At 38.2% G+C, this 20496-nt stretch overlaps 1 protein-coding gene across 1 annotated transcript in view; it reads right to left on the bottom strand.

The window, feature by feature from the left end:
• Positions 1-328: 328 nt before the first annotated feature.
• LOC125276504 (cilia- and flagella-associated protein 46) overlaps positions 329-20496 on the bottom strand; it is a 99871-nt gene continuing 79703 nt past the window's right edge. Inside the window, exons 50-59 of the mRNA XM_048204031.1 lie at positions 19422-19574; positions 12956-13035; positions 12674-12734; positions 12479-12520; positions 11307-11409; positions 11069-11181; positions 5280-5337; positions 1989-2125; positions 799-903; positions 329-687 (exon numbers count right to left, since the gene is read on the bottom strand). Coding sequence (XP_048059988.1) covers positions 563-687; positions 799-903; positions 1989-2125; positions 5280-5337; positions 11069-11181; positions 11307-11409; positions 12479-12520; positions 12674-12734; positions 12956-13035; positions 19422-19574 — 977 coding nt within the window. The 3' untranslated portion in view covers positions 329-562. The remainder of the gene's footprint in view (positions 688-798; positions 904-1988; positions 2126-5279; positions 5338-11068; positions 11182-11306; positions 11410-12478; positions 12521-12673; positions 12735-12955; positions 13036-19421; positions 19575-20496) is intronic.

Genomic DNA, 20496 nt, shown 5'->3' with positions numbered 1-20496 from the left:
GAGAGAGAAAACACACACAGAGAACACAAAACTGCTTCTGACCCAAAGACAGAAGTGTGTACTAATACACTAATGTACTAATAAAGCTTTTTTGGCCTCGATGGTTCCATGAAGAACCTTTAACATCCATGGAATCTTTCAATTGCCCAAACGGTTCTTTATAGTGGAAAATTAACTGGATTCAAATGTTTTTTTAAGAACTGATCACTGAAAGGTTCTTCTTTAGGGAACCAAAAATGGTTGTTCTGTAGCATCAATGCAAAAGCTTGTGGAACCTTTATTTTTAAGAGTGTATGTAGTTTATTAGAGGGAAAAAGTCAAACCAAAGTTTGCACTTGAATTTCATCATTTATTACTGAAGGGTTTGGGATTATCAATATTTGTTTGACAGCAAGAACATCAACAGAAGTTGATCAGGGAACATGTCTGATGTTAACATGTACCTGACTGGCTTTAAACTTTTTACTTTGAACAACAAAAGAGAAGTAGACGAAATCCTAACGTAAGTGAGCGTTATTTCAGAGTGTTTTGCTGAGGTTAAATCACAAACATCTCCAGCTCTTCATGTAACCACTAAATTAGGAAGTCCATAAATAACAAAGTTGAAAGCAGAAGAGCTCGGAGGTGTTTTTCTCGGGGCGTCTTCAGATGAAACGTCGTCCGCATTTACAGTTGAACTCTCATCCACTGTGATGAGAGAAAAAGAGACAACAGACCTTCATCACTTTGGCTATTTGGTTGCATAAACAAACACTCAAATGTTCGCATGCAGCAGAAATAAAGAAATCAAACACACACCACCTGGCAGGCTGGACGATTTTCCGCTGACTTCTGCACTTTCTGATTTGTGCGTCCGTAAAACATGAGCAGCCCGTCCTGAAGTCAGTCCTGTTTTTAGAAGATCTAAAGCGGAGAAACACACACATGAAAAGGATACCAAATGTGCTCTAGAACAAGCATCACATGTCTGAAAGTGTGTAATGTAACTCAAAAATAATTTTTTGAAGCTGTAAATCAAAGAATGGAGTACATTTAAAAAGAAAATACAGTAACGCTTTACTTAAAGCCTGTATGTATAATACATTATAAAAGGTATTAATAATGTATGTTACAGTGCAAATTTTTAATTGGAACCGAATTTAAAATGCATTTTATTCCTTGTCACATCTGAAATTGGTTGTTTGTCATGTGTTTTAATACATTATACTTTCTAAAGGTGTGACAATAAATATACAGTAAAACCAAAATGTATTCAGATACCTTGAACATTTCATTCATTAATACAGTTTATTCACTATAGTTTAAAAAAAGGGTAATGCAATATGACAATAACTCAGAGTTAAACCGTCTTAATTATCTCAGATAACCAGCAAAACATGGTCAGGTCAAAGTGTCTGAATCATTTTTGGTCCCAAATTTGATCAATTTTACTGGTAGTCCAGAATTTTTGGGTATAATATGTCATAGTTTACTTTATTTTGCTATCCTGACTTACACTTATCCAAACTATAGCCTCCTGCACCCACTAGTAAAAATATATCAAAAATATCAAAAATGTCTGAATAATTGTTGGTTTGACTGTACATAAGTATTATAATGTATTATAACTGTGGTTATAGTTATTCATGACATCATACAATGCATTATAAGAAGGCATAATTAATGCATTAAAAAACTTTTATAATGCATTATACTATATAAAGGCTTTAAGTGTTTTTAAGTATTTCCAAAAATACTATTTCAGTCTTTCTACTTCAAAATTTCATGCTTAATTCAATGTGTTACTTGCCATTTTCTTTACAGTTGTTTGTGAAATTTACTAGCAATTTCTGAGTGAAAACTGTTTCAAAGTAAATCCTACACTAGATTTTTTTCCAGTGTTAGTGAAGGACATTCCTGAATCATGAACTGATCAAATGTTTAAATGTTTAAAAACCTTGTATAAAAGCATCTGAGAAGTCATGACTGTAAATGTGTGATTGACTCACTGTCCATGAGCGAGCGCATGATTTGCGCGTTGGCTGCGGCGCTGCTGTGCCACTGGTTGAGCAGGACGGAATGAACCCCGCTGAGAGTCAACAGATACGCCGACCCGACCGGACCGTCTAAAGTCTGCCTGGACCGTCTGAAGAGAGTGAAGGAGTGCAAGAGATAGAAAGATTATGAATTAGAATCATAAAGTCAAAAGATGCAGATAAATCTGGATCAGAAGTGTTTTTATCATCCTGCCTTACAGCAGTTCTCAAGGCTCGACAATAAGGACTGCCCGATGGCCCGGGACAGTGTGAACGATGCTCGGGACAGTTGACGGCCAGTGCTGTAGGGTTGTGCGTTATATATCATCTATATCTTTGTTTTATTTTACTTTTCTTTTCTTTTTTTATTGTGGGGACAGTGAAATTTTTGACAGGGCAAGTAAAATTTTGAACTGGCCCGACAGGACCAGCAGAAAAAATCCTTAGCGTTGAGCCCTGGTTCTGCAATATTTTAAGCACATTAACATACTGTACAGTGTGACATGTACGTAAAAGTTTGAGAACATTTAAAATATGGGATTTTTTTTCATTTAAACGGAAAACAAATTTGCATCAGCTCTAAGAAATATTTCAGATTCTGCACTATTTCTAGGCATTCTCTTCTGTCATTCTACACTTAATTGAATTGATATTGTATTGATATCTTAGACTGCATGACATCATCTGAATGTGCCTTACTTTGGCTTTAAGTGAACTGATGCCACTGAAGTAAATCAAATCAGAATTGGCGTTTTGTGTCTTTAGCTTCATGCCTATTATCTCTGAGCTCATCTATATGCTAATGTGCTTCTATCAGTTAACAAAAAGAAACCCTTTGCAGACATATGCGTTAGTCATGTCTCTTGCCATCTGAAAACATTCATCTGTCCCTGAATGATGCCCGGATGCACATATGATTAATCCCTGTCAGGGTCATTATACTAAAACTAACACCATAAAAGATTTGTTACTCAAAATAAAATAAACATTAACTAAAGTAAAATAAAACATATATTTTAGTATTTCACATTTTCATTTAATTTAATTGATTGACCAAAATAACAAATTAAAAGTGAAATAAAAACTATATAGATGAAAAATAAAAAATAAATACTAAAAATGACAACACAAAACACGATTTCTAAAACTAAAAATATAAAAAATAAAAACGAATTTAAAATATGTTCTATATAAACATTTAAAAAAAAAAAAAAAAAAAAAAAAAAAAAAAAATTGTAATCACTAGAATTTAAATTAAAGCAGAAAATATGAAGATAAAAATTCTGCTACCTATATGGACATATTAAAATATATATATATATATATATTAAAACTTAAAAATTTTAATAAAAACGGAAAATATAAAAATAAAAACAACATTAAAATGAATAAAACTTTGACTAAAATTAAAATGAAAAAGGAATATATAAATTCAAAATATTCATAAAAACTATAAACTATAAAAAACAGCTTTAAAAAATGAAAAATGTACGTAACAAAATACTGTTTTCCATTGAAACAGTTCAAGTTCACGTTTATAAAGCACATTTAAAAACAACGTGTGTTTTACCAAAGTGCTGTACAATTTTACACAAGAGATAAAAGATAATAAAACTAATACATAAGATAAAATATAAAGCATGCAAGATAGACCATAAACCACTCAAAATGCCTTATATAATTCAGGCGACATCATAAGCTAAAGAAAATAAATGAGTCTTTAGGCTAGATTTAGAAGTGTCCAATGTGGGTGAAGACCTCACGCCAACTGGAAGTGCATTCCACAACCTAGGAGCCGCAACTGTAAAAGCTCGGTCATCATTAGTCTTTAAGCGGGACCGAGGAACCGAGAGAAGGAATTTATTGCATGAGCGGAGGAGATCTTGGAGCAGAGTAAGAATGAAGAAGATGGGAAATGTACTGTGGTGCTAACCAATGTAAAGCTTTATACACGTACAGCAGAACCTTCAAGTCAACTCTGTATCTGACTGGTAACCAATGTAAGGTGGAGAGAACAGGAGTGATGTGTTCTCTCTTCCTAGCTCTCGTCAGAAGTCTAGCTGCCACATTCTGAACCAATTGCAAACGGTTTGTGGAGGATTGAGGTAGACCTATATATAGTGAATTGCAGTAGTCAAGCTGGGATGTAACAAGTGCATGGATCACTACTTCTAGGCCTTTCATTGAAAGGAACTGTTTTAATTTGGCAATGGACCGGAGATGAAAGAAGCTTCCTTTGACAACGGAATTTATCTGCTTATCGAATAATAAGTCAGAATCAAAGATAACGCCAAGGTTCTTAACTCTATTTTGCAATGTTAAAGACAGGGAACTCAACTGGTTTTCCATATTAGTGACACACAAAGGTGATCCAAAAGCAATGGCCTCAGTTTTGTCCCCATTTAACTTTAGGAAGTTTTCAGACAGCCACATTTTAACTTCCTCTAGACAGGAGATAACATTTGAAATGGAATTTCCATTGCTGGACTTGACAGGAAGATAAAATTGTGTATCGTCAGCATAACAGTGATAAGATCAGTGGAAGCATAAGAGGAAGCATGTATAAAGAGAAGAGCAGAGGACTCAGAATGGAGCCTTGCGGAACATCACATGTAATCAGTGTTGAAGATGAGTTATGTTTGCCAATATTAACTGAAAAAGTGCGGCCTTTGAGATTTAACGCAACTCCCTGAATACCAACCACTCTCTCCAGACGATGTAATAACATGGTATGATCTATTGTATCAAATGCTGTGCTGTAATAGCAGTAATATACCGTAAACAGCAATATACTGTAAAAACAATGCATTCTGGGTAATATTATTTGTCATTTTCGAGAAAGTATACTTCCCCAAAAATGATAAATAATATTACCTAGAATGCATTGTTTTATGGTATATTACTGTTTCAATGGAAAACGGTATTTTAGTGTGTAAATTTGTTTTACTGTGTGATTTGTTTTTTTACAGCTATTTTTTTAGAGTGTATTAGTGTCTCAATGATCTAATGCTGATCTCTATTGATAACACCATTTGAAATGACAAATTGTCATTACATTAGAAAAGGCAAAAGAGAATCGTTTTAAACTGGTGGTCTTAATTACTCTCAAGAGATCAATAAAGTACTAATCAATAAATCAAACAGAATAAACCTCTTTCCTCAAGAGTCTGTTTTAAAGGCAAAAATCCATGAGATGCCTCCTGGTGATCTGTAAATGACTGTACAGTATAAATTCTGTAATGTTGTTTGTACTGTATGTTTCACCTCTTCTGAACGCTGACTCTGGTCTGACCGCAGTCAAAAAGAAAGACCATCTGACATCCTGCGGAAAATCCAACACAGAGAAAACAAAGTTATAAGAGCATTAGAGTGTGACAAATCAACAGCAGCTGTGGTTTAACAGTAATAGCAGGGAGTCTGAAATCCAGCGTAAGCTGTGTTATACTCAGAATACTGACATCAACAAAAACTGAACAACGGCTCTTATGCTTTCTTCTAGAAACATTCATTTGTGTATAATGAAGAAAACAGTTTGATTATTGAGTTCTGCGGCCGTCTGTTGTGTACTGAGTGGATTAAAGCGGCGGGTGAATCCGTTCCCTACGGAGTCCTGCTGTTCGTCCCGGTGATCTGTGCGATCTGGACTCAGAAAGCGGCCTGTATAAACACTTTCATAGAGCTCTGAGGTGTCTCAAAGTTACAATTGTTGATTTATCATGTGTAGAAACTCATTCTAATCGCAGTTCATCTACGGATATCTACTATATTATCATCCACACAACATCGTTCAATAACAATATCGCTGCAGTTTTGTTGTCAGTCCTTTTAAATGCTTAAGCTATTTAAAGCAGGATGGATTCTGATTGGCCGTCAGTTTTTATCATTCATCAGATGGAAAAAAATTGCTCTGAAAGTGATTCCAGTGATATCTTTCCCGTCATTATCATTATAGTTGAAGTGTGGCGCTGCTATTCTTTTATATTTAGAATGATTTTTAGAACAATATCTTTATCGTTATTGTTAAACCCAAAGTATAGCTCACTTTTTACACACACGTGAGAACGTGAATTTCATCATCAGAAGCGTACATGCGTACTGTACGTGCACCACCGGATTTTTGTAACCTAGCGTACTTGTGTACACAGGTCGCACATGCACATCTAATTTTTTTGCAGTAATTAGTTTATCCAAAAAGTGGCAACCGTACCCTGTGGGCGACGATGGAGACTTACAGTGGTATGCGAAAAGTTGGGAACCCCTTGCAGAATCTGTGAAAATGTGAATAATTTTAACAAAACAAGAGAGATCATACAAAATGCATGTTATTTTTTGTTTAGTACTTTCCTGAGTAAGATATTTTACATAAAAGATGTTTACATATAATCCACAAGACAAAAAAGTAGCTGAATTTATTAAAATATCTCCGTTCAAAAGTTTGGGAACCCTTGATTCTCAATACTGTGTGTGGTTACCTGATGATCCACGGCTGTTTGTTTGTTTTGTGATGGTTGTTCATGAGTCTCTTGTTTGTCCTGAGCAGTTAAACTGAGCTCTGTTCTTCAGAAAAATCCTCCAGGTCTTGCAGATTCTTCAGTTTTCAAGGATTTTTTGCATATTTGAACCCTTTCCAGCAGTGGCTGTAGGATTTTGAGATTCATCTTATCACACTGAGGACAATTGAGGGACTCAAACTCAACTATTAAAAAAGGTTCAAACATTCACTGATGCTCCAGAAGGAAACATGACGCATTAAGAGTCGGGGGGTGAAAACTTTTGAACAGGATGAAGTAGTCCAAATTTTTCTTATTTTGTTGATTTTATTTTTTTTTTTCATTTAGTACTGCCCATCAGAAGCAACAGAAGATACTTGCATGTTTCCCAGAAGACAAATTAAGTACAATTTACCTTGATCTTCAAATTCTAAAAGTTTTCACCCCCCGACTCTTAATGCATCGTGTTTCCTTCTGGAGCATCAGTGAATGTTTGAACCTTTTTTAATAGTTGTGTTTGAGTCCCTCAATTATCCTCAGTGTGAAAAGATGGATCTCAAAATCATTCAGTCACTGCTGGAAAGGGTTCAAATATGCAAAAAATCCTCGAAAACTGAAGAATCTGCAGGACCTGGAGATTTTTTCTAAAGAACAGAGCTCAGTTTAACTGCTCAGGACAAACAAGAGACTCATGAACAACCATCACAAAACACAAAAACAGTCGTGGATCATCAGGTAACCACACACAGTATTGAGAATCAATGGTTCCCAAACTTTTGAACTGAGATATTTTAATAAATTCAGCTACTTTTTTGTATTGTGGATTATATGTAAGCATCTTTTATGTAAAATATCTTACTCAGGACAGTACTAAACAAAAAATAACATGCATTTTGCATGATCTCTCTTGTTTTGTTAAAATTATTCACATTTTCACAGATTCTGCAAGGGGTTCCCAAACTTTCGCATACCACTGTACATAGATGAGTGGTTAGAAAGTAACCTCATTTGTACAACTCTAGCATGAAAGAATACAAAGATGTTTACATGGGTTGTAACTCATGGAGAGAGATGCCTCAAAACTGTGCATGCATCTAACGCCTGTGTACGCGAAAAGTATACTTTGCAAGGATGTATGTTCAACTGTGCACGTACACTAGTGTGTGCATAAAAAATGAAGTATACCTAGGGCTTTATAGTTATCGTCACTGGTCTGAACACGCCTTAAGGATAAAAAATAATTTCTTACTCACAATTTCTAGTAGATAGAATATTTTAGAGCTTGGCAAAACTAGACAAATATGTACTCTTTATAAAAATGCTCATGGTGTTTTTAATAATTTCCATGCCTTTTCCAGGTGTAAAAAACACATTATTAAAATGAGTATTATAGTGTATTACAGTATTATACTGTTCCTCACATGAAGCATAGAAAAACAGTGTAACTAGAACAGACCAGATTTTAAAGTGACACTCTATGAACATTCAGAGTATAAGATTCAGTCACTTATTATGATCAGTTTCACTTTAGATGCTTAAAGGGATTGTTCACCCAAAAATGAAAATTATCCCATGATTTACTCACCCTCAAGCCATCCTAGGTGTATATGACTATCTTTCAGACGAACAAAATCAAACATATTTAAAAAAAAAATTTCAACACCCTGTCTCCCACTAACTTTCTTTGTCTGCTACACTTGGCACTATAAAAAGTGTGTGCTCACTTAATTCATTAACCAAATATGTGTTTCAGAAGCACTCATTATAACAGCCTGCTAACTGAAAAACACTCAGTGAGAGTGCAATTGATGTCAAGTCACTTGCATTGCATTGAGGGATATGGTATTGCATTCAGTGTGCTCTGGTTTATACGACAAACAATCCACATATGATTCACAGTATACATACTGTATATTGCAGAATAGAAAGAGTAGTATGTTAGTATGCTAAAATGACTATGATGTGTATGAGCTGAAAGGGTCAAAAGACACTTTTCCACCATTGGGCCAAACCGTTCTTGTTGCTTAACCATTCCCTTCCGGGCGAATGGATGGATGGGTGAGTGAGTGGGTGAATGGGTGGATAGGGCTGTGTATTCCCTAGCTGCTTATAAGATTATTGTCAGACATAACTACTTACTTTTATTAGGTTTTTCATTTTGGATATATATTTAGACATTTAGACAAGACTATTTTATCATGGCTTATTCGTGTCACAGATCCCTGTCTTCCTGAACTCCAATTCCCAAGATCCTCCTGTTCTCCACACCTGCACTCACTTCCCTCGTCAGCTCCTCATCATCCCTATTGTCAGCACTCCCTTATATTGCACTCACTCCCTTCACTCCTCGTCCGTTCTCTGTTGTGTTAAGTGTATGTTTGGTTTCTCCTCGCCTGTGTTCATTAAAGTATACTATTATTGTGGAAATCCGTATCTGCCTCATCTCTGCACCACCTACACGTAACAGAAGAACGGACCCAAAAAAACGACCGGATTTCCACAAAGGAAAGATGGAGACTTTCCCTGGCTTCCTGGCTCGTGCTCCTCCTATGCCTCTCATCCATCTGTCGGCCGGCGATCGCCTCATCGGGCTCCTGCAGGTTGGTCGTTTGCTGGAGAGGTATGTGGAGGAGTTCGTTGAGCTCGCTTATGTGTCTGACTGGCCTGAAGCAGTTTTGATCTCCCTGTTTCTGGATGGACTAGATGATGACACCATCCGTTTTAGTGATCCCGATTATCGTTTCTCCTTAAGCGAAACCATAAATTCCATTTTGTGGTTAAATGATTCCAAATTTATCGTTGATTGGGTTCAGGATGGGTGTCTGTCTCTAGTCCATCCAGAGACACGGTTGGCCGGGCCAGTCAGTCAACCTCCGGCTTCCTCCGCATACCCCTCCAACGAACTCCCTGCCTGCCCCATGCTGGACCCACATTCCTCTACTGGGCCCAGTAAGCGGAGGAGGAGGAAGAAAGCGGCTCCAGTCTCTCCAGAGCCCGTTCCAGTGTTTCCAGAGCCCGCTCCAGTGTCTCCAGAGCCCGCTCCAGTGTCTCCAGAGCCCGCTCCAGTATCTCCAGAGCCCGCTCCAGTATCTCCAGAGCCCGCTCCAGTATCTCCAGAGCCTGCTCCAACCCTGTGCGAGCCACCAAGTGAGGTGGCCTGGCTTATAGACTTTTGGACAGAGCCAAGTTCTCCAGTCTCCGCCGAGCCAAGCTCTCCAGTCTCCGCCGAGCCCAGCTCTCCAGTCTCCGCCGAGCCCAGCTCTCCAGTCTCCGCCGAGCAAGCCGCTCCCGTCTCCGCCGAGCAAGCCGCTCCAGTCTCCGCCGAGCAAGCCGCTCCAGTCTCCGTCGAGCAAGCCGCTCCAGTCTCCGCCGAGCCCTCAGCTCCAGCCGCCGCCGCCGAGCCCTCAGCTCCAGCCGCCGCCGCCGAGCCCTCAGCTCCAGCCGCCGCCGCCGAGCCCTCAGCTCCAGCCGCCGCCGAGCCCTCAGCTCCAATATCCACCGCCGAACCAGCCGCTCCATGCGCCGCCAAACCAGCTCCATGCTCCTCCACCCACATATTGACTTTATTCCTTAGACTCCTCAATATGATCATAAACCTCTCCAAGTATTTTTTGGGGGGGGCCAAGTACCCGTGGGTGGGGGACATGTGGGCGCCACACATGTGGGTGGGCCTCCGCCGTGGCAGCCCTCTGCACCTGACCCGCCGTGGCCTGCCAAGGCCCCTGACCCGCCGTGGCCTGCCAAGGCCCCTGACCTGCCATGGCTCATGGATCCGCCCTGGAGACCTCCACTCCAGTCCACTCCGCTCCCTGCACCGGCATGAGGTCTCCAGGGCGCCCACCCCCCCTCCCCGGTGTTCCATCTACGGCGTGAGGTCACGCCTACCGGGAGGGGGAGGTACTGTCACAGATCCCTGTCTTCCTGAACTCCAATTCCCAAGATCCTCCTGTTCTCCACACCTGCACTCACTTCCCTCGTCAGCTCCTCATCATCCCTCATCACCTGCACCTGGACTCTATTGTCAGCACTCCCTTATATTGCACTCACTCCCTTCACTCCTCGTCCGTTCTCTGTTGTGTTAAGTGTATGTTTGGTTTCTCCTCGCCTGTGTTCATTAAAGTATACTATTATTGTGGAAATCCGTATCTGCCTCATCTCTGCACCACCTACACGTAACAATTCGTAGATTGCAATTTGTACCCCAAAAAACTGCTCTGTATTTTTGTATTTTACATTAATTTCCTATGGTGGTCATAATGACGTCAACAAGTTTTTGTGTTTATATAGCAAGTGTCACAAGAGTCACTAAGTTTCCTACCATTCCCATTAGATTTCTAAAATGACGGAAGGCCACCAGAGGGTTGAAGGTTGTTCTGTGCTAAATCCTGAACCAAAACTGACAGCGATTGTGTTTTTGAGTACCGGACAGGGTTATTATCGTTAACCGAAACTAAAACCATAAAAAATGTCATTACTTGCACTAAAGTTAAAATGAAAACAAATAATATAAATAAATTCTACTTCAAAATATTAACAAACACTGTAATAGAATATCAATGATACCGGACAGGTTGAGGGTGGCCATCTTGGCTGGTGGAAAGCAGGAGAAGAAGCTCTTCATGCCAGAGTAGATGAAAGCGCTACAGGACATCAGCAGCTGCTCGAGATCTGCAAGACTGAGGGAGCAACGGCATTTTCACACATTAATACTCAAGATAAAAGTCAGATTCTAAAAATATGCGTTTCATGGGCTGAACGCTTCACTGCCAGCTAAATCAGGTGTGTGCGGGAGAGTTCAGACCTGCGCTGGCGCTCCTCGCCGATCAACCCTTCCCACAGAGGTGTAAATTGCGATGCGTACGTGTCGAGGGTCTTTCTCATGCTTTCTGCTGGGCTGCTCCAATCTCAATAAACCAGGGGAGATTAAAGGGTTAGTTCGCCATAAAATTCAACTCATTTACTCACCCGCACTCCAATCCAAACCTCTATGACTTTCTTCCGTGGAGCACAGAGATTTTGTGAACAAACTTTGTGAAAAAGCTACTTTTTTCCATACAATAAAATCAAAATCAAAAATGAATGATGTTTGAGAGCTTTGAAAAAGCCATTTTCAGAAACATGTTTATGCAAATTAATGGGCCAGTTGCATAAACACAACCATTGTTAAAACTGTCTTAAAACTATATAAAAACATCGTACTTTTCACTCTCAAATCTAAGTTTTGTTGAAGCGGAGATAAAAGGGTTATGACTAGTTTGATAGTTACACTAGTTTGAAGGTTATGACTGGTATGACAGTTTGAAATTAGATGAGTAAAAGAGTTTATGCAACAGGCCCCTGAAGAGCAGAAATTAAAGTCAACATGATTCTATTTACCTTCTTAATAGACTATCCTTCAAAAATTTGGAATTTGACAGATTTTTTAAATGTCTTTTTTGCTGCATTTATTTGATCAAAAATTGTGAAATATTATTAGAATTTAAAACAGCTGTTTTTATGTGAATATATAGTAAACTGTAATTTATTCCTGTGATAAAAGCTGAATTTTCAGCATCATTACTCCAGTCTTCAGTGTCACATGATCCTTCAGAAATCATTCTAAGATGCTGATTTGCTGCTCAAGAAACATTTCTGATACTGTGCTGCTTTTGCAGAAATGTGATATTTTTTTCCCCCTCAGGATTCTTTGATGAACAGAAAGTTCAAAAGAACATAATTTATTTGAAACAGAATCTTTTGTAACATTATAAATGTCTTTACTGTCACTTTTGATCAATTTAATGCACCCTTGATGAATAAAACTATTAAAATCATAGGTTTCATTGTGAACGATTCATCAATGCATCTTTTGTCTTGATAAAAGTGTAAAGCTTTTTCATTAAACACCCGCTTTCACTCAGAAATGTGTCACATTACACAAGTAAAATGTTTCATGATGGCTTCAAATTGCTTTTTGAAACCAATTCCACTCACCAGCTTGGTTTCCATCCTCCTCCTCCTGGGCATCAACTACATCTTTGAGCGTGTGTTAAGAATATATTTCAATAAACTATTTTACAATAAAAAAGCTGAAACTAGATCCAGCGGGGGAATGATCGCTCTGACATTTCACACACATCACAGACGCTTGCGAGATGGAAAATGAAGGTAGTTTAAAGTGAAGGATACATCTGAGCTTGTGTGTGTCCACTGGGATGGTGTGCGGCGGCAGGACACGATTGACCGGCACCTGCAGAAGAAAGCTCTGTACGTCCTTAAAGGTCACTTTACTTTATGTCAACTTAGGAGAAGGAACTGAAGAAGAGCAACGAGAACGAAGGGCAGCGTTCTCATTATATAATTGACCGAGAGAGAAGGGAAGGATGGAGAAACGAAACATCTAAATGTGAAGGCCGCTAAAGCAATATTGCATCTCTATCAGCGGCCGCCAGACTCATTTAGGAGACTCACCACTTTGATGCCTCGGCTTTGATCGCCTCTTCCCTTGACTCCTCTGCCACCTTTGGCCTCCTTTTTATTGTCACTTTCAACTGTCACCAACGAGAAAGATTATTAAAACAGGAAATGAGTGTCTGACTGGCGCATGCAGTGTGTAACAGTGTGGAAAACAAGTGTGGTGCCAAACTTCAGCTCTTAGAGCAACTCGCAAAGGCCAGTGACATTTAATATCAACGACCGTGTACTTCAATAATGTGAATTTAATGCAACAGAGACATTCATCTGCCTCCAGCAAAAGTCACATAAACAGATTACACTGAATAAACACAATCGCATTAAAATGTGACTTTCTTTCATCCTAATAATTATTGTCGGGAAACTCAGACTTGTAAACAGTTTACTCAAAATGATTCAAATAATAACAGGGTGCATGTCAATCTTATTGCTTGATTGTTTTAATCAGTGCGTGTTAAAGTGAACATGCAATCAGAAAATGAGAAAACCAGATCTAAATGTACCTAGAGATTTGCTTGAAAACTTTTGAAACAAATTATAGCAGCAAAATCATCAGCGACATCCTGTACTGTATTAAACACGACCCAAAGAATGAAATTCAGCAAACGAGTTATTTAATTCTTTAAAAACTTTTGAGCAGTAGGTGGCATTTTTGAACAACATGCTGTAAGATCTTTTTATGAGGCAGCACAACTGTGTTTTTAATTTTATGACCAGTAGGTGTCGCTGTCGCGAGGATGCAATAATCAGGCTGGTGATAATGTGAACAATTTTCATCAATGGAGCAAATATGTGAGTGAATATTCAATGAATAAGGCAAGAAATCTGAAGGAAAAAAAATTATAGTTTCTAAACCAAAGCTGCCTAGACTACAGTGACAGATGATGAATGAAAAGATAAAAAATAAACAATAACTGGCGCCTGATGATGGTGAATATAATGCACATATCAGTTAAAACTTGTTGTAAGCACATACAAGGACAAGAAACACACTGTGCTTGTGCCAGTTATAAATAATGAGGAAAATAAACTTTGCTATCAGCACACAAGTAAGTTTAGTATAATGTATAGTGTAATGTATTCAGTGTATTATGCACAATATGGTGTAAAATAACAAATAGCTCCTTTAGTAAGCACCGCTTGGCTCTATGTCTTCCTGAAATAATGCTAAAATATGAATGTTCAAATTATGCTAATGACTGTCCCACATGATAATGTGTCTGTTCACTTTCTTCTGAGCATGAACACACTAAAGTGTATATGGACCAATATTATACACTCTGAAATATGACCGCATCAGCACAGACAGAAAAAAACGCAACTGCAATCATTTGCATATGGCATTTTAGTGCTGAGGTCCAAAGAAGTGTGAAACAATTATTCAAAGAAAAAGATAAATGCTAAAGGTCGAAGTTAAAAGCCCTATGAAATATTACAATCCTCTTCGCTATTCAAATTATACGTACTGTATTAAAATTTTCAGAGTGTGAAACGGGGGAAACGATGACACTCTTTTGAGGTTAGTGGCCAAAAATATCTAGAACAATATGAATAAAAAATATAAACACAAATGGCAGAGACCGAGCATCATATTCAAGCGAACAGAGGACATGAGCTGTTCTGTTTCAGTGCCACCGGACTTTCACGACACTGTAACCGTAAGTGCAATTTAAGACCCATAAATGAACTGGAGTAAAATCACCTTGCCCAAAGGCACCGAGCTGGAACAGCCGTCACTTGGGTATAAAATCCGACCTTGTTTGTCTCGGCCCATTTCTCAACCCACGAGGCTCCTGCTGCCCCATATATGAGGACCTACTTGTAGACCATGGCCTAATTATTACGTTTGTGTGGTTATTTTCAGCCTGACTTCCGGTTTGGACATTGTAAATGTGAGAGATGCGTGATAAGCGCGTGGCGATATTGTCAGCTGAAGAGCTCTGAAAGGGTCTGTGATGTTCTGAGTGTGTTGTTTGCCTGTCAGACAGTAATGAAGAAGATAAATGTGTCCCATGAGGCCCATCGGTCACGTTGAGCCGAACAGTCTCATGCCCTGAATGTTGCTGTTATAGTTCTTTGCTACAGTCCCTTTTCACTATTCAAACGCTGCAGGATCTTTTCTCTTCTTGAACATGTTTGAAGTCTCAATGTGTTTGAATCAGCCAGGTCAAAAAGTTTAATCTGGATCAGAAATATAATTTCATATTTTGCTATCCAGGATGAGGTAATCCATCCTGTCCTGTACACAATTGTACTGGTTTTTCAAAGCAACATTAGATTGAATCACCCTGATTCAGATACAAACTTTTCCAGATGACTAAATCTGGATTTCCAGTGCTCTAAATGGGAAAATCACAGTATCATGAAGAACAGGTAGAATAGTCAGCGTTTGATCATTTTAAGAGATTTGAAGTGATATAAAATGATATGTCCCTCATATTTTCCTTCAATTTCCCTCATCTAACCCACATCAAATAAGCACAAATATACATTAAAAAGAGATGCAATTGTTAGAAACTACTTTTAAACTACTTTGTTCATCTCTGATGATTGTGTCATTGTAATTAATATAAAGTTATGACAGCCTCTGAGGGATAATTTTATGTGGACAAAATCTTTTTTTCCCTTTAATTTACTGAAAGGCTATACTTCTGCTTTATCACTGTAACAGTTAAACAAATCAAGTGCATAATAAATATACATGTACATATACTGTACACTACATGATACAAAGGTTGATATTCAGCTGATTATGAAGTTGTCCATGTTCATCTGACTTTAGCAGGGATGCAAACAGGTAAAGGGGAAAAAGGTGAGAACATTGCACAGGGCGGGGCACAGATTTTTTATTTTTAAAGTTATTTGCTTTACATGCTCATTTGTAGTTATTTTTGATTACCCTATATGTCCAAAACGGTAATTTTTCATGAAAAAAATTAACATATTGTTGCAACATTTTACCAAAATTAACAAAATCTCATGTTATAAAAGACGAAGTGCTATGCAGGATATTTAAGACAATATCGGCTGATTAGACAGCAATACTGTTTGCCACATCTCAGACCTCAAATACATAAAATATTACCCATTATAGACATAGTCATTTTAAAGTAAAGGAAACACTGTACAGTACTTACTGAAACAACCAATTCTTTATTTACCCTTGAAAGTTCACAAGTAATCCCATTGGTGACCTATTTTTATCTCAAAAAGGTGAGTTCTCACTGAAAGGTGAGGAGTTTGCATCTATGCTTTAGTGTGTAATGTTGCTGTTTGAGCATGAAAAAGGTTTCAGGAGGAGGAAATTCTCTATATAGTTATACTGATATTAGGGGTGTGACGAGACGGGTATCTCACGAGACGAGACGAGACTCGAGATTGAGTTCACGAGACGAGACGAGACAAGATTTTTACACACTATTTTTAAGAAATCCTCAATGGCGAAATACATGACTAGAAAAAATATTCTGCAGGTGTATTTGAAATGTTTTAACTAATCATCTCGTAATGAATGTCATTTCAGTTCTACTTTCTTAGTGTGAATTATCATATGCAGTAAAAGACAACAATACTCAAGTACTGTAAAAGGTTTTGCCACAAACTCAACTGACTGACTTCTCTTCTGTATTTCAGTCTCTTCAGATCTTACTGTACATGATTTATGAGCTTCTACAACCTTTGACCTCCTAACTGAACTCCTTTCCACAAACTGATCATAGAAATGAAAACAGTATAAATAAAAATGTTAACACTTTACAATAAGGTCTCATTTATTAACATTAATGTATTAACCAACATCAACTAATAATGAGCAATATATTTGCTACAGTATTTATTAATCTTTGTTTATGTTAGTTAATAAAAATAGTCATTCATTGTTAGTTCATGATAGTTCACAGTGCATTAACTAATGTTAACAAATGAAACCTTATTGTTTGTGCTTAATAAGATTAAGAGAAACTGTTATTTGTTTTTATGGTAACACTTTACAATAAGTGCAGCCATAATCGCACTCTCTCAATATTCAAAAGTGCAAATAAGACCAATTTTTTCTTTGATACAGAGCTAAGAGATGGTTACAACTACACTGCCCAGCCTAAAATAGCTTTAATATTGAGAGATATTTGCATTCATCAGGGAGCCGCTTTCAAAATGCGGGTATTGAAATCGCGTTTGAATGCGCGCACGCGTTTACTTTCACTTTTAGCGATCGCGCGTAACTCTGTAAATATGGAGCGGCGGCGACCGTTATCCAACTGAATTAAATGTTTTTTATTTAAATACAAAGCAAAACGACAGTGGAGGCGTAATGTAAACGTAGAGGTGGCATATTCTTTCCCAATCATCCTAACACTCTGTCATGGCAACAACATCACGAGACTACTTGTCGCCTCAACGAGAAATCTCGTCACATATTAGTCTCGCGAGATCTCGTGCCACAAGATCTCGTCACACCCCTAACTGATATAGTTATTCTCTATATCAGTGTCACTGTTTCTGAACTCCCTGAAAAGCCTCCACTGTAGTCTTGAGTTTTCTTCTTGAAACGAACACGTCACAATATTCCTCAATTAAATAATTCCCGCCCAAGGCGGGGCCTGGTTGAGTTAGTAGTGTGTTGAAACTGGCGGTTATGTTAAGAGACGGGACATTTCCCAAACACGCTCAAAGCGCTTGACCAATCATAACACACTGCTCTAGCCAACCAATCAGAGCACACTGTGCTTTTCAGAAGGAGGGGCTTCATAGAAACCGGAACTAAACAGAGCATTACTGACAGACTGGGAAGAGAGGAGCGGCAACAATGGAGAATATGATGAAAATAATGAACATTCAAGCATGAAAACATTCTAGCAGAACCCAAAAACAACATCAAGACTTTGTGAAAGGGCATAATAGATCCTCTTTAACTACCAACATCATCCATTAACCACAAACAAACACAAGCTCAACACTACAGCTACTGATTTATTGATTTTAGCATTGCAAACAAACTTAGCTTTATCAAATGTTTAGTTTTTAAAGTGTGTTCGAGTCTGTTGCTGTGATGTTTCATCTAACGCAGAGGCATTTAGAAATTGATAAGCATGTCTGAAAGTGTACTTCTGTGTACTTAAACTTTGGTTTGCCAGTTAGAGAGAAAAACAAACAGTTTTTCCGTTACATCTCACAGCCCTAAACCTTCCTTTTCCCTTAATCCAGTAAGCGGCATATGGAAATGTCAGCCCTCGACGGGTAAGAGCACTCAGGAAAGCCTTCAAGTGTCGGGGTGTTTAGTTTTTAATTTGTCGATTTACACGCAGAAGCCAAGCACGAGTTCAAAATGAATAAATTAATTACACAAATAAAAATTTAAAACATGTCCCAAATGCAATGGCACATTTGAATTTTAAAGAGATTACAAGGTCGTAAATCCTGACAGAGCATTTCCTATTAGAAAAGTCCTATTAGCATGTGGTTTTTATTAGGGGTAAAACTGATTAAAACTCCGACAGAAATACCTCTGGATGTATTTCGATTTCCTTCTGGCTCTCGTCACCCAGAGCAGCTTCATCATTACTTCCTCATCTTTACTGCATTCAGGGACTTACAAACTTCCTAAAACTGTTCAGCAGACAGCGATGTGCAGAAGTGAACTGTATAAACTGAGACAGGAGAATATGAAGACGCTCCGGTGAGGATGCTGAAATCTCTCTGGTGATACTAGGAAAAAGCAGCATGTTTGACGGTGCAAACTAAACACTTATTCACTCGATTCCCTGGAACATCTGAAGGTCAGTTCAGGATGTTTACTTCTGATTGTTCTGTAGTTGTACACTATTGTATTCAGAAACACCCCACAGATGAGATGTTTGTATTTCATGATGGACTGTATTCCCAGCAAGCAGTACAACAAACACACTATTCTAGCAAAACGTTTGACAAAAAGAAGACTGTACGGTTTGAAAGGCAAAAACTTAATGAAAAATGAAGACAAAAAGAGTCATTCTGCGTCACTTTGTGAATGTGATAAACTACATGTGTGGTACCTCTGCTTCACACGCTTTTATGCATTTACTAATTAGAGCAAGCAAGATTTAATCAAAATAAATGTCAAATATATTCTGATTAACTGCATCCTGACATGAATATAGAGTTTTATTGCAGAATGTTTGATTGATTTTTCGCTGCATGATTTGTCATTAACAGGCCTAGATGGAATCTGTGGATTCCAGTAACATTATTACAATTTAAAATAGCTGATTTTTATGTAAATATATATAGTAAAATGTAATTTATTCCTGTGATCAAATCATCATTACTCCAGGCTTCGGTGTCACATGATCCTTCAGAAATCATTCTAATATGCTGATTTGCGGCTCAAGGAACCTTTCTGATTATTATCAATGTTGAAAACAGTTGTGCTGCTTCATATTTCTGTGGAAACATCAGAAGAGATGGATGGTGTATAGTACAAACTCACCAGCATCATCCGTCTGTAGACGTGCATGAAGAACCTGCAGAGAGAAGTCTCGAGATACGGAGCTGATGCCGTCCGCCTGTAGGACACTCAACGCTTCTAATGGAAACTCCAACAACATCCGGTCAGCGAGAATCACCACAGACTCACCAGGATCTGGAGAACACACATACTGATGTTCAGCATTTTTTATTTTAAAGAGGACCCATTTTGCCCTTTTTCAAAGCCTTGATGCTTGAATGTTCATTATTTTCCTCATATTCTCCATTGTTGCAGCTCCTCTCTTTCCAGTCTGTCAGTAACGCTCTGTTTAGTTCCTGTCTCTATGAAGCCCCTCCTTCTGAAAAGCACAGTGTGCTCTGATTGGTCAGCAATTCGAGTGTGTTTGGGAAATGTCCCGCCTCTTACTATAACCGCCAGTTTCAACACACTACTAACTAACTCAACCAGGCCCCGCCCCTTTATTCTGCGTATGAATTATTTAAATGAGGAATATTGTGACGTGTTCGTTTCCGGAAGAAAACTCAAGACTACAATGGAGGCGTTTCAGGGAGTTCAGAAACAGTGACACTGATATAGAGAATAACTCCTGCTGGAGGGATTTTGGAAACATTTTTCAAGCTCAAACAGCAACATTACACACTAAAGACAGATGAACATGGAGAAAAGCAGAATAGCTCCTCTTTAAATAAAATTCTATAAATTATGCATAAGATGATGGTTAAGTTTGCTTCTGTGTGTTGAGCTTTACATTAGCATGTGTGGATTTTTCTCTTGGTGTATATTTTCCAGCAGACATGTTAAAGATGGGCTTGATCTCAGATGTGGGCCTGGAAATCTGATCAATATTTCAGCCCTTAAAGCATATCAAATGTCATGTTTGATCTCCATATCAAACATCTTCTTATGTGCACATATCAATACAACTCATGCCGATACGCTCTCTTGAAAAGCAGGGAAACATTTTCCAACAGCGTTAGTAACTGCAGCTAAATATATGGGAGAAAAGCTAGAAGTGAGAGATGAATGTAAAATCCAGCTCCTTTACAAAACAAAAGTTTGTTGTCTTTAATGTTTT

The sequence above is a fragment of the Megalobrama amblycephala genome, linkage group LG10, assembly GCF_018812025.1.
Source record: "Megalobrama amblycephala isolate DHTTF-2021 linkage group LG10, ASM1881202v1, whole genome shotgun sequence".
NCBI classification, from domain to species: domain Eukaryota; kingdom Metazoa; phylum Chordata; class Actinopteri; order Cypriniformes; family Xenocyprididae; genus Megalobrama; species Megalobrama amblycephala.
This window is presented reverse-complemented; position numbering and strand designations above follow the sequence as displayed.